The sequence below is a fragment of the Salmo trutta genome, chromosome 25, assembly GCF_901001165.1.
Source record: "Salmo trutta chromosome 25, fSalTru1.1, whole genome shotgun sequence".
Classification (NCBI taxonomy): Eukaryota; Metazoa; Chordata; class Actinopteri; order Salmoniformes; family Salmonidae; genus Salmo; species Salmo trutta.
Genome location: NC_042981.1, coordinates 37,660,858 through 37,675,283, shown reverse-complemented (window position 1 = coordinate 37,675,283; position 14,426 = coordinate 37,660,858). Strand labels below are relative to the sequence as shown.

General features: G+C 45.0%; 1 protein-coding gene across 2 annotated transcripts in view; it reads left to right on the top strand.

Moving 5' to 3' along the window:
• The first annotated feature begins 5,843 nt into the window (after positions 1-5,843).
• kif26ba (kinesin family member 26Ba) overlaps positions 5,844-14,426 on the top strand; it is a 151,538-nt gene continuing 142,955 nt past the window's right edge. The window contains exons 1-2 of one of the 2 annotated variants that reach the window (XM_029713885.1): positions 5,844-6,456; positions 6,858-7,253. In XM_029713885.1, the coding sequence (XP_029569745.1) occupies positions 6,397-6,456; positions 6,858-7,253 (456 nt within the window). In that variant the 5' untranslated portion in view covers positions 5,844-6,396. The remainder of the gene's footprint in view (positions 6,457-6,857; positions 7,254-14,426) is intronic. The other variant, XM_029713883.1, reaches the window with a different exon arrangement.

Genomic DNA, 14,426 nt, shown 5'->3' with positions numbered 1-14,426 from the left:
TTGTAAAATACTGCATCTAACTTCTGGAATAATATCAACTAGTTTAGAGTGGTCCTCCCATAGAAATATAATATAGACTAGATTCTATTTCCATGGGTCCTCCCATTAGGACCAATGAAAGATAACATTTTGCCAATCAAAAGCTAGTTGTTTTATTGCTCTAACGAACCCTTAAAGATTATTTGACATACATTTTAAAGGTGGCACCAGTTTCAGCTAACCAGATTTGATTTGCACCTTCTGACAGTAACAATATTTATGCTAGAGATGCGCCCCTGGTATACACGTACACTACTTGACCAAAAGTATGTGGACACCTGCTCATAGAACATCTCAATCCAAAATTATGGGCATTAAAATGGAGTTGGTCCCCCCTTTGCTGCCATTACAGCTTCCACTCTTCTGGGAAGCATTAGTGAGGTCAGGCACTGATTATGGGCGATTAGGCCTGGCTCGCAGTCAGCATTCCAATTAATCCCAAAGGTGATGATGGGGTTGAGGTCAGGGCTCTGTGCGGCCAGTTAAGTTCTTCCACACCGATCTCAACAAACCATTTATGGATCTCGCTTTGTGCACGGGGGGCTTTGTCATGCTGAAACAGGAAAGGGCCTTCCTCAAACTGTTGCCACAAAGTTGGAAGCACAGAATTGTCTAGAATGTCATTGTATGCTGTAGCGTTAAGATTTCCCTTCACTGGTACTAAAGGGCCTAGCCAGAACCATGAAAAACAGCCCGAGACCATTATTCGTCCTCCACCAAACTTTACAGTTGGCACTATGCAGCTCCCGGCGAACAGTTCTTGTGCAGTTTGGAACTCGTAGTGAGTGTTGCAACCAAGGACAGACAATTTTTACGTGCTACGCACTACACCACTCCCGTTCTGTTTCCACTTCACAATAACAGCGCTTACAGTTGACCGGGGAAGCTCTAGCAGGGCAGACATTTGATGAACTGACTTGGTGGAAAAGTGGCATCCTATGACGGTACCACGTTAAACGTCACTGAGCTCTTCAGTAAGGCCATTGTACTGCCAATGTTTGTCTATGGAGATTGCATGGTAGTGTGCTAAATTTTATACACCTGTCAACAACGGGTGTGGCTGAAATAGCCGAATCCACTCATTTGAAGGGGTGTCCACATACTTTTGTATATATAGTGTAGCTACGGAAGGCTACGTGGCAACATTGGCCTTAATTGGTTATTTTACAGTGATAAATTCCAGAGTGATTTTTCTCATTAAATTCACCCTGGTTATTCCTGACCTAAGTTATCACAGATATGGCCAGGCCTACTAACAGGTTTACACATAGCTGTGGGAAGTAGGGGTGCCCAGGGTGCTGCAACACCCCCTGAAAAATGTAATCATTAAGAAATACAAATAATTAAGAAATACAAATATACAAATTATTCCTGAATTGGCAGAGAAAAATACTGCCTCTGTTCTTACACATAGCAAAAGCGACCTTAGATCCGTGTCTTACTCCAAATATAGACAGAGTACGTGTGTCCAGAAGGAGGAGGGATTAACTGTAAAGATAAGAAACAAGGTTGTAGCTCGCTGATGAAACAGGCATAATCACTCCGACCTTTTACTGACCGGTCTCAGTTTTAGATAACAATTCTGTTAGCTGTCTACCTGTCACTGGTTTGGCACTTTGTGACACCTTATACAAACACGATGTGATTGATATATTTCACTTACTTGCAGGGATATTCTGTATGAGATTGTGTTAAAGGTGTGTGTGTGTGTGTGTGTGTGTGTGTGTGTGTGTGTGTGTGTGTGTGTGTGTGTGTGTGTGTGTGTGTGTGGTCCAGACTGTTTCTATAAGCACCAGGGGGTAACAGACTATCTGAGAGACACTCCAACAACACTTAACTATTTCCTGTGTCCACTGAGCCTCAGGCTGGAGAGAGAGAGAGAGAAGAAAAAAGTTCAAGGGGGATGACAAAACGGAGAGAGAAGGGGGGAGGAGAAACAGAGCAGGGCCAAAGTAAACAGTAATGAAAAACAGACAGAGACACAGGACACAGAGGACTCATTGAGATGGAAGGGAGATACGGACAACAGATAGGTGGGGCTTGAGAGAGACAGAAAGGGGAGAGAGAGAGAGAGAGAGAGGGGAGAGAGAGAGAGCCAGAAAGGGGAGAGAGAGAGGGGAGAGAGAGAGAGAGACAGAAAGGGGAGAGAGATAGGGGGGGTTCATAATGGTTTGATCGTAAACATTGTGTTGTGTTGTGTTGTGTTGTGTTGTGCCATGTGTTGAGTTGTGTCATGTTTACAGGGCGTGTCCTTCTAACTAACTCAAGCCTAACACGCCCTGCCCACTTCTCACCACTCTGACAGTCAGCACCACCAAACAGGCTCTGGGAGCTAACGCAAGTCTTCAGCTCTCAGACAGGCTTACTCATCACACTCTGTTTCATGTGCCCCAGACATAGTCACCCAGATCTGGAGAATAAAACTGAATTGAAAATGATGTCCATTGTGTTGTGACTGTGTGTTTGTGGCGTCCTGTGTACATCCTGACCACTGTCATGGAATGGAATACATCTGAGAGGTTCAAATGAAACCATATGACTGTAATACTCCTCCTCAGCCTGTTTCCATATGGTGCTTCCTGAAAGAAGGTATTCATCCTACACAACACTACCAACCATGCTAGATGTATTCTACACTATAGGCTGCAGTTTGGAAAAGAAACTCCAGCACACCGGTGTGTGTGTGTGTGTGTGTGTGTGTGTGTGTGTGTGTGTGTGTGTGTGTGTATCCAGGTATTCAGGTTCTGGCCCGTCCCTGAGGACCTGCTGCTCCAGGCCTTTGAGGATGTGTATGTGGACTGTATAGGTTATCTTGGGTTCATTCCCTCTATTGCAGACTGTTTAGGTTCTGAATGTCAACTGTATTGATAATCTTGAGTTAATTCCCTCTATTGCAGACTGTATAGGTTCTGAATGTAGACTGTATTGGTTATCTTGGGTTAATTCCCTCTATTGCAGACTATATGTTCTAAATGTAGACTGTATTGGTTATCTTGGGTTAATTCCCTCTATTGCAGACTATATGTTCTAAATGTAGACTGTATTGGTTATCTTGGGTTAATTCCCTCTATTGCAGACTATATGTTCTAAATGTAGACTGTATTGGTTATCTTGGGTTAATTCCCTCTATTGCAGACTATATGTTCTAAATGTAGACTGTATTGGTTATCTTGGGTTAATTCCCTCTATTGCAGACTATATGTTCTAAATGTAGATTGTATTGGTTATCTTGGGTTAATTCCCTCTATTGCAGACTGTATAGGTTCTGAATGTAGACTGTATTGGTTATCTTGGGTTAATTCCCTCTATTGCAGACTGTATAGGTTCTGAATGTAGACTGTATTGGTTATCTTGGGTTAATTCCCTCTATTGCAGACTGTATAGGTTCTGAATGTAGACTGTATTGGTTATCTTGGGTTAATTCCCTCTATTGCAGACTGTATAGGTTCTGAATGTAGATTGTATACATTCTTATCTTGTGGTTATTTGTTGTAGACTGTATAAGTTCTGTAAGTAGACTGTTTTGCTTCTGTATGTAAACTGTAGGCTCTTATGTTGGATTCCTTCTATTGTAGACAGTATAGCACCATACCTTGGGTTCACTTTGCAGGTTCAAGATCAACAGAAAAAGGGACATTTGGAATCGGAGGAGCTCACGAGTCACGAAGTACTTGACACAGGCAGGTAGTGTGGAAGCTTTTTGGAAGCAAACCATTCGATTTCGTCTCTGCGTTATATTGGCATCGAACATGTCACCCTCCCGAGGAGAGGGGGTGACCTTGATAATTTATTGTTAAAACGAGAGGCTGCCTGGATCTTTAATGTAAAGACCCTTGCTCCCTTCGGTCTCAATGTAGACTTTGATCTGAAGCCATTCTTGTGATTATTGTGATTTTGCCATTGTAATTGTTTGTTAGATACATTTTAGACTACAAATGCTATGATCGTATGTTATCCATTTGTTTGTCTTTTTGTATGTTCTTTGTATACCATTTTTTTAAATATTTGAGTTAACCAATGATATTAGGCCATACTTGGCCATGATTACAAACACCTGTGTGTCTCTTGACACTATATAAATGACTCATCTCGCAGTGTTTGTGATGATACCCTGATGAAGACAGCTTTGCTGTCGAAACGTTGGTTATTACATTTTTGCATCTGAGCTCTTAGAGTGTGCGGCTTTCCTTTATTTTCTAGTGTTCTGCTCCGCTAGCCAGCACCTCGCCTTTATAGGTGTGCGTTTCTTTTTTCTAGGTAGTGTGGAAGCAACATAGAGCTCCTTACAGAAAACCACAGAATGATTGGCCCGAAATCACAAATCTGTCGCATCTTGTCACTGTGTATTAACATGAATGTGTGCTTTGATTACAGCAAGGTTGATATTACAGTACTCATGCCCTCCAGTGGTCCAAGTTTTTGACAGCTACCGACAGACAACAATCCACTCTACAAACATGATATGATGATATCTCCCAGATCAGCAATACAGTCTCTGGTTGACTACAGTATTAATTCTTAGCATATTTCAATAAAAGGTCACTTCCAGTTTGCTGGTTCCCTTCGACCAAGCAGATGCACTTACTAGTCTCTAACAGATGCTCAGCTGGAGTGACATTCAGCAAATAGTGGGTCCCCAGAATCAACGTTGAGAAACCCGGCTAAGGGATGGCGGTAGCCTGAAAGTTATAAAGGCAAATGCTATCAATAGCTCAGGATCCACCTACTGCCGTTGTGGCTTTGGGCAAGGCCCACCTTAAAATGCAGGGGCTGGCTGTTCTGTGGTGGACACCGTGCTGCTCCCAGTGTGTTGCGTGTGTGTTTGGTACTGTGTTAGCTAAAGGTGTGATTGTGTCTGTATAATGGATTAATAAAGATCTATTGTTCCTATGAGTTCCTCTGTGCAGGAGATGGAGGAGATGCTGTCAGCTGCTCTGGAACCTGCCAAGAATGCCATCGTCTACAAAGACTTTGTTAGCATGATGACCGTGGACGACCCCAGACACACACACATGCACACACAAACACCCACACGCACACACACACACACACACATACACACTTGTCCATGCACGCACGCACAGACACACACACACCTTCTGGGAATAATGAGAAATGTAACCATCATCTTGCCTAATTGTTGTATTGTTTTAGATTCAGAATCTGATACAGAATATATTGAGGTATTGTAAATGTTTGCAGTGACATCAACCATTGTTTTATCTTCATCTGTTGTGCTAGGCCATGCAGTGACACCAGATGGCGCTGTGCATCCACAAACAACACCACAATCCCACGCTGCGCAAATCCCATAAATCACAGCAGCAATATGCTTTCATTCACATGACACCACCAGCACCCCCTATGTGCATTATCCTCAGAATGCGAAACACAAATGAATTGAATGAGACTATTCTTGAATAGGACAATAAACTCGAGCTTTTTGGGGAGTTTAAATTGAATGATTGTGATCTGTGTAAAACCCCTCCAGTGAGTGATTTAATACTACCTTAATGCTTAGAAATATATCTTGTTTCTGTGGTAGTGGTGGTGATGATGATGATAATTTGGAATGATATTCTTGATTAGGCCTAAACCTCTTTGATCCAAGTATACACGTCCCTGATCCGGGTACCTTTTTAATGCATGTTACTGTCTTGCAACCGTCGTCTATCATAGGCTACGCATCTGTTACTACCTTACTCCCTAGTCAGCATTTACCCCCTTCCAAAAGTTGACATAGGAAATTAGCTGCCACCTGTCAGTCAACCAAGCATTGATACGGTATTGGTCGGCCAGTGAGGAGGGGGCAGAAAGGACCCTCCCCCAGCCAGATGTGAGCGCCGCTCTCTCCAGTCTGCACCTCTGCCTTCAGATGAGCACGGAGCCTCCTGCAGTTTGCAGGCGTACAGACAGCCAGAGGAATACCACGGCTGTGCCTCTGCTCTGCCTTGGACTGTGGTGTGGGCTATAGCGCTGCAGACGCGGCGTCCCCACTGTCTCAACGTTGAGCCTGTGCGGCAGCGGCGGAATTCACTCTGCTACCGCCTTGCCTGCTGCACTTCGCCGCTCCCAGAGAGAGAAACCCGTCTGTACCCCCGCTAAAGAAGACCGTGGATTGGAACTAATTATTGCGCCTATTGGATCAATTTGAGTGGAATTACTGTTAGGTCCTTGTTTTTCATGGTTGAATACAGTAGGCTATATGGATACCCAATCTGCGTGATATTGGTTCATGATTGAGAGGCACGCGGGGGGGGGCGTGGAATTAATTGAAATCTATTTGGTCTTCTTGGATGTAAAACAACCGAGATTTCTTTCTCCCCACTCCTCCCTTCCCCTCTCCTCACCTTCAACATGACTTCTCTGTCTGGGGCCAAAGAGAGGTCTGTGACCAGCAGGAGCAGAAAATACGGGGTAAGTATTTCTCATTTATACTAGTATAAGTGCATTGGATGATCATATCAGTAATAATTGTGGCAACAAACAACAGTGAGTCGTGCACTACTGCTGCGCGCTCATGCATTCCAACATAGCAGTAACTGTATGCTTGCTACAGGTTTGAATGTAGGTAGGCAATTAATTACTGCGGCGAAGAGGGTAGGCTATAGTTAGGGAACGCAAATATCATACTCACCTTTAGTTTTTTCTTAATGCTTTTTGCAATTTGTGTTCAAACTTTAGACCTACGTGGATTTTTCCGGCTGTGGTGCCGTTTATTAACATTGCAAAGACCGCGTATAGTGAGTTTTTTTGTGCGTCTCCCCAATTGAAATGGTCCATTAAAGGTAGGATTGTCTTTATGGTGCTCCCAACAGATGACCGACACCTCCCCGACAAAATCAGCCTCCTTCTCCCCGGAGACATGGTACAGAAAGGCATACGAAGAGTCCCGGACCGGCAGCCGACCCGCTCCAGAGGGAGCCGGCTCTATGCCCAGCTCCACAGGCACCCCCTCCCCAGGATCTGGCACCTCTTCCCCGGGATCCTTCTCCGGTTCCCCCGGGACCATATCTCCAGGGATTGGGACCGGTTCCCCTGGGTCTCTGGGTGGCTCGCCAGGTTTCGGTACAGGTTCGCCGGGCTCTGGCAGCGGGAGCTCCCCTGGTTCTGAGAGAGAGAGGGGGATATGGTGTGAGAACTGCAATGCCCGGCTGGCGGAGCTGAAGAGACAGGCGCTGAAGCTACTGATTCCCGGCCCCTACTCCAGCAAGGTAAGCCCGGCTATATGCAATGCTGCTCGGCTATAGCATCCTCTGAATCTGGCGAACTCTGCAAAGACCATCAGACATCATGGTGTACCATATTGGGAATATAGACATCTCCATACATGGCACAGGGCGTGACTGTTTTCTGTTTCCATGTAAAGGACGCATGATATGAGGAGTGCGTTGGATAATGGTAAATCTGACTACTGCCCTGTTTGCGTTGTGTTGTGCTTGGGCTGTAGAGCCAGAGAGCCTATGGGAAAAGCTCAGTTCAAAGGCAAACAGCTTTGTGCGGAGTGCTCGTTCAATAACTGGTATTATGCCAAAACGAATATGATAATACAATTTGATTTCTTGTCCATCAGCTTCATCCAAAATGTAAATAAATTAGTTCCATTTGCTTCATTACGCATTTTTTTGTTGTTGCGATTAATAGAATGTATGCTTTCCATTAGGCCAATAGTTTTTTTCCGTGTCCAAGTTGGGTTATTTTCCGTTCTATTTGGCTACCTATGTATTTGTATTTTCCACTATCATAAATGAATGCTACAAATGAATTGGTGGGAGGCACAGACCGTTTCACTGTGCAGGTGTGTGTGTGTGTGTGTGTGTGCGCGCGCACGCGCGCGCACGCGTGTGTGTGCGTAAAGAGGGTTCTCTCGCCATAGAGCACAATAGGCCTATATGCATGATTGAGCGGTTTTTTCAGCATGTTGCGGATTTTAGGCGGCCTTGCCAAGTTATCTGCATTGCCAAGCGTCTAGGTCCTGCAGAGTGACGAATGCAGCCAGCGGGGACGGTGTTAATTGGTTACAAATAGCAGCGTTCTGCGTGGCACAGCGCGCGTACTGTAAACCCAGAGCGAACAGAGGAATCGCGTCATGATCCTGGATGCTGTAAAAAGACCACGGGTCGTTAAGACCGCAGGGGGAGGGTGGTACTGGTGGGATCTCAATTAAAACCGATTCAAATGAATTCGGTTTTGACTCCCAATGTGCGTAATTGGCCCATTCATACACGGGTCTATTCCGAGGGGATGTAGAGGGGATGCTTATGAACTTTTAACCTTATACTTAAACTCAATCTTTCTCTGAACCATCTCCCCGTTCTAGCCCAGCCTAACCATGGTGCATAAAAGTTCAATTTTTTTACAGCCTGATACTGTATTTGAGAACAAGAGTGTTTTGAAGGTCTAGGGTTCTCTCCATAGTCTGCCATTCCAGTGTGGTTGTATCTACAGTACGCCCTACTGTTTGTTGGCAATAGAGAAGGTTGCTCTGAGACATGGTTGCTGACCGTGGTCACTGCTGACAGGCCTATAAGTCCCCAATAGGGACACAGGGGGTGCTGTATAGCAACAGACAGCTGGGCCGAGTTCAGTAGGCAAACGTTGTGGAACGTTGCCGATAGAAATGTCATCAATAGAGCTGACACGATCCCTTATTCCAGGGCTGCCCCAACCCTCTTCCTGGAGATCTACTGACCTGTAGGTTTTCAGTCCAAACCTCTTCCTGGAGATCTACTGACCTGTAGGTTTTCAGTCCAAACCTCTTCCTGGAGATCTACTGACCTGTAGGTTTTCAGTCCAAACCTCTTCCTGGAGATCTACTGACCTGTAGGTTTTCAGTCCAATCCTCTTCCTAGAGATCTACTGACCTGTAGGTTTTCAGTCCAAACCTCTTCCTGGAGATCTACTGACCTGTAGGTTTTCAGTCCAAACCTCTTCCTGGAGATCTATTGTCCTGTAGGTTTTCAGTCCAACCCTCTTCCTGGAGATCTACTGACCTGTAGGTTTTCAGTCCAAACCTCTTCCTGGAGATCTATTGTCCTGTAGGTTTTCAGTCCAACCCTCTTCCTGGAGATCTACTGACCTGTAGGTTTTCAGTCCAAACCTCTTCCTGGAGATCTACTGTCCTGTGGGTTTTCAGTCCAAACCTCTTCCTGGAGATCTACTGACCTGTAGGTTTTCAGTCCAAACCTCTTCCTGGAGATCTACTGACCTGTAGGTTTTCAGTCCAACCCTCTTCCTGGAGATCTACTGTCCTGTAGGTTTTCAGTCCAACCCTCTTTCTGGAGATCTACTGTCCTGTAGGTTGTCAGTCCAACCCTAATTTAGCAGTTCTCCAGGAAGAGGGTTGGGCAGCCCTGCCTTATTCTAAATGTCAGAGAGGGGTGTTTGTTCTACATGCTGTATTTCTATCTGAAATCAATGTTGCACAACGTTGTATACTGCTGAACGCGCCCCCAGGAGCCTATGGAGCTGAGGAGCTCACATATCAGAACGAACAACCAGGGGTGAAGTTTCAGACAGGTGGAAAACATGCAGTGGACACTGAACAGATTTCTATTGAAATCATAGTGGGAACTGGGAGAAACCCCAAAAATTGGGGACATTTTCAACAACTCGTGACTATAAGGTTCTATCTGCACAAAGCATAGTTCTGAGATATTGAGCATTAAAGTTTTCACATCTCAGATCACAGAACTGTTTTGTAGTAAATTCTTCTTTCTTTAAGACAACTGTAGCTATTTGAATACATAAATGATAGAATAACAACATTTTACCAAGATCAGTCAGAGCACATCCTCAAATACGTGAAGAAATGTATTATGCTCATCAGACTAATTAATAGCTGTCATCACTGAACAACGATGTAACAACATTTAAGGTTTCTGACAGTGTTGTTTTTTGTTGCTATACGCGTGCCAGAATTGCTGTCTAGACTAGCCTAGACCAAACTTAAAGGGAGATTGCAAAGATGTGTTCTGATTGGTCCAAACACTTACAATTGACTTCCTTTTTTTTTTTTTTTACATCACGAACGTATGAAGAACCATCTAAAGATGTGTGGCTAACTCATTTTTGACAAAAATGGCAGATGGTCCCAAAGTCTCGACCTGCAAAATCCCTATCTAACATCTGGATCTGGACTTGAACAATGAATTGTCTTATTGATTAAGTCAATATAAATGGTACACGATGTTCGTATGAGCACTTTCTGGAAGCTGCAGGTTTAGTGAAGGGGTCATATGGAGCGCGGCATTGCAAAGGGTGGGAGAATCTCACTGTTTAGTTGTGTGTGTGTGTGTGTGTGCGTGCGTGCGTGCTTTTGTGTGTGTGTGTGTGTGTGCACATTTCTGTGTGTGTGTGTGAGGGTTCAGATAAAGTTAACCTTTTTCCCAGCCTCCATTACATAGTGGTAATTGACTGGAGAGTGTGGGTATGTTAGTATTATAGTGGATTACAGGGTGAACGTTTGACACTCTCCTAGTGAATTGCACTCAGCAGGTAAATGCACAGGCTTCCACATAGAATTATAATTCAAAGAACGGACATAACAGACTTTTCCATTCCGAGCAATATTGGAGGGCAGCCATGTGCGATGGGCCATTTGGAACGGCCGACACTTATCACCGTCATCATCATCGGCGTCATGATCATCATCATCATCATCCTCAGCGTCGTCGTCAGCGTCATCAGCATCATTGGAGGGCAGCCATGTTGATGATTGGTGTAAAGGGACGTTGGTTGACTTTAGTTGCTGTTTGAGCTCTCTGGCTGGGCAACTTTCTCATCAGGAGAGAGATACACAACTGGAATGCTTTGATATGATTAGTTTGTATTCTCATCGTTGGGAAAGAAAAAAAGAGTACTGTTAATTATGGAAGGGGCCCTGCAATAGACTAGCGTCCTCGTGTCCAGGGCTGTTCTGGCTCGTACAAAGCTATTAGTGATGGGACAAGAGAGAGTTAGAGGGGCTGTTGTTTGGGCAAATCTCTGTTGTTCTGACAAGAACATGCCTGGTAGCTAGTAGGTCTCTCAGAGAAGACAAGGGACACAGGTTCTGTCCCAAATACCACCCTATTCCCTATATAGTGCACTACTTCTGACCAGAGCCCATTGGAACCTGGTCAGAAGTAGTGCACTGTGTAGGGAATAGGGTGGAATTTGGGACGCGGCCACGGTGCGCCCATCACCTCTCCTGCTTCCTGTTCCCCCTCCCTATGACAGAACCAACAGACATGAGTATTGCTATGCTAATCATGACCTTCACAGAGCCACTGTAGAGAGACCTGGTTCTCAGTCTCTGCTGAGCGTCCGCACACAAAACACGGCGAACAGAAACAGACACAACTCCACACAGCTGAAGAGTGCAGCAACGGAGTCCGTGTTCGAAAAACGTCACTCGCCGCAACCTGCCACTGCCATGTGTGTCTGCAAGGCTCAGGGTTAGAGGGCAATGGAAAGAAGGAAAAATGAGAAAAAAGGGAAAGAGAGGGAATAAGTGTAGCCTAATTTACCTAAGTTACATGACTAGGTACAGCAGAGCAGAAAGGGGCTTTTGCCTCCCTCATTCTCCCTTCCCATTCCTCCTTTCCTCCCCCTCATCTGTCTATTTCTAATGGAGGGATCTGAAATGGATGTGTTTGTTGATGTGTGGATGTGTGGATGTGTTTGTTAGCTGTGCTGTGGTTAAGGTTCATGACCGACCAACCAACTACAGGAGGAAAGAGGAGGAGGGCTATCAAAGAAAAACAGGGATAGACAATGTATGTTCGTAAACAGAGGGAGGGAAGAGGGCAAGATCTGGCCTCTAGAGGGGTTATGTTAGTAATAATGGCAGAGGAGAGGGAGGAGGAGAGGGAGGGAGAGATGGAGGGAGAGATGGAGGGAGGAGACGGGTCAGGGAAAAAGAGGTAGATGTCAGTGACACCACATGGGAGGATTTTTATAGACATATTTGTAGCTGGAGGCTCAGAGGCACATCTGGTACCAAAGCTGAAGTCATTCAAGTCCTGGTTCCTGTGTGTGTGTGTTTGTGTGTGTGTGTGTGTGCACCGTTGTGTGTCCCAAACCCAAATCGTAACTGGTGAGCGGTCTGTTCTTGGTTAGTCAGGTTCAGCTCAGTAAAGTGGATCAGAGTGTGTGACGTGTGTGTGTGTTTATGTGAGCCATCAGGAATATGTACTAGAATGTACAAGTAGGAGTGTCGCTGGCTCAGATCTCGGTCTGGAGAGGTTTAACTTCTCTTACTGACTCCCCTGTAACATACAGTACCACCACCTTTCAGCACTGTTGGTAAATTACCACCTAGCCTTGTACACACGCACACGCACGCACACGCGCACGCACACGCACACACAGCATCGCTCTCATAACCGTGGCACCCTCCGTTGCTACGGCAGCGACATATGACAGATGTGAGCTGCATACATATCTCAGTCAACGTTAATGTGCTCTTCACGCCTGTGTGTCTGTGTGTGTGTGCGTGCGTGAGCGTGTGCGTGTGTGCGTGTGTGCGTGCGTGTGTGTGTGTGTGTGTGTGAGCGTTAATGTCCTCTTCATGCCTCTCAGGTGGGAAAGGCATTACCATATAAAGAGGTCCCTTCGTCAATACAGCGAGAAGGGATGGATGGATGAGAAAGAAAGAGGGAGGGAGGGATGCTGATGGCGGCGGAATCGAAGAGCTTCTCATACAGACTTCTTAGTGGCTCCTTCTATATCCGTCTCTTTCCCTTTACTCTCTTTCTCACTATCACTTGCTCCCCCTCTCTTTGAAGTGTCACCCTCCACACTTCTCACCTTCTCTTTCATTTCGTCTCTCTCTCTCTCTCTCTCTCTCTCTCTCGCTCTTCCCCCTCTCCCCTCTTTTCTTTTTCTCCACTTTTCTCTCTCTCTTTTTCTTTCTCTGTCTGTCTGTCTCGCTCTCTCTCAATTCAATTTCAAATGAATTCAATTTCAATTCAAAGGGCTTTATTGGCATGGGAAACATATGTTTACATTGCCAAAGCCAAGTGAAATAGATAAACAAAAGTGAAATAAACAATAAAACATGAACAGTAAACATTAGACTCAAAAGAACAGAGGCATTTTAAATGTTATATTATGGCAATGTACGGTGTTGTAACAATGTGCAAATAGTTCAAATACAAAACCAGAAAATAAATAAACATGGGTCGTATTTACAATGGTGTTTGTTCTTCACTGGTTATCCTTTTCTTGTGGCAACAGGTCACAAATCTTGCTGCTGTGGTGGCACATTGTGGTATTTCGCTAATATATATATATATGGGAGTTTGTTAAAATTGGATTTGTTCTCAAATTCTTTGTGGGTCTGTGTAATCTGAGGGAAATATGTATCTCTAACATTGTAACGTGTACGTTGGGAGTCGGGAAGCAAGTACAGGGAGGAAATAATTGAATAAATAAACCAACGTGGACAAACCAAGAACCACGAGCAGCGTACAGACATGAAACAACGGAACAGACACAATAACGCCTGGGGAGGGAACCAAAGGGAGGGACAGACATAGGGAAGGTAATCAGGCAGGTGATGAAGTCCAGGTGCGCGTACCGATGGTGACAGGTGTGCGTAATAATGAGCGACCTGGTGACCTAGAGCCCCAGAGAGGGAGTATACTTGACAAATATGGTCATACATTTGGCAGAAGGTTAGGGAGTGCAGCTCAGTTTCCACCTCATTTTGTGGGCGGTGTGCCAGGTCTGTCTATTGCGGCCTCACTCAATAGCAAGGCTATGCTCACAGAGTCTGTACATAGTCAAAGCTTTCCTTAATTTTGGGTCAGTCACAATGGTCAGGTATTCTGTGTACTCACTGTTTAGGTCCAAATAGCATTCCACTTTGCTCAGTTTTTTGGTTAATTCTTTCCAATTATCTTTTAGTTTTCTCATGATTTGGTTGGTTCTAATTGTGTCGCTGTCCTGGGGCTCTGTGGGGTCTGTTTGTGAACAGAGCCCCAGGACCAGCTTGCTGAGGGAACACTTCTCTAGTTATGGAAGGTTTGGTTGTAGAACTGAACGGCTCTCTTCTGGATTTTGATAATTAGCTGGGAATCGTCCTAATTCTGCTCTGCATGCATTATCTGTGGTGTCTTTCGTTGTACATGGATGTTTTTGCAGAATTCTGCATGCAGAGTCTCCATTTGGTGTTTGTCCCATTTTGTGAATTCTTGGTTGGTGAGTAGACCCCAGACCTCGCAACCATAAAGGGCAATGGATTCTATAACTGATTCAAGTATTTTTAGCCAGATCCTAGTTGGGATGCCAAATTTTATGTTCCTTTTGATGGCGTAGAAGGTCCATTCTTGCCTTGTCTCTCAGGTCGTTCACAGCTTTGTGGAAGTTACCTGTGGTGCTGATGTTTAGGCCGAGGAAGG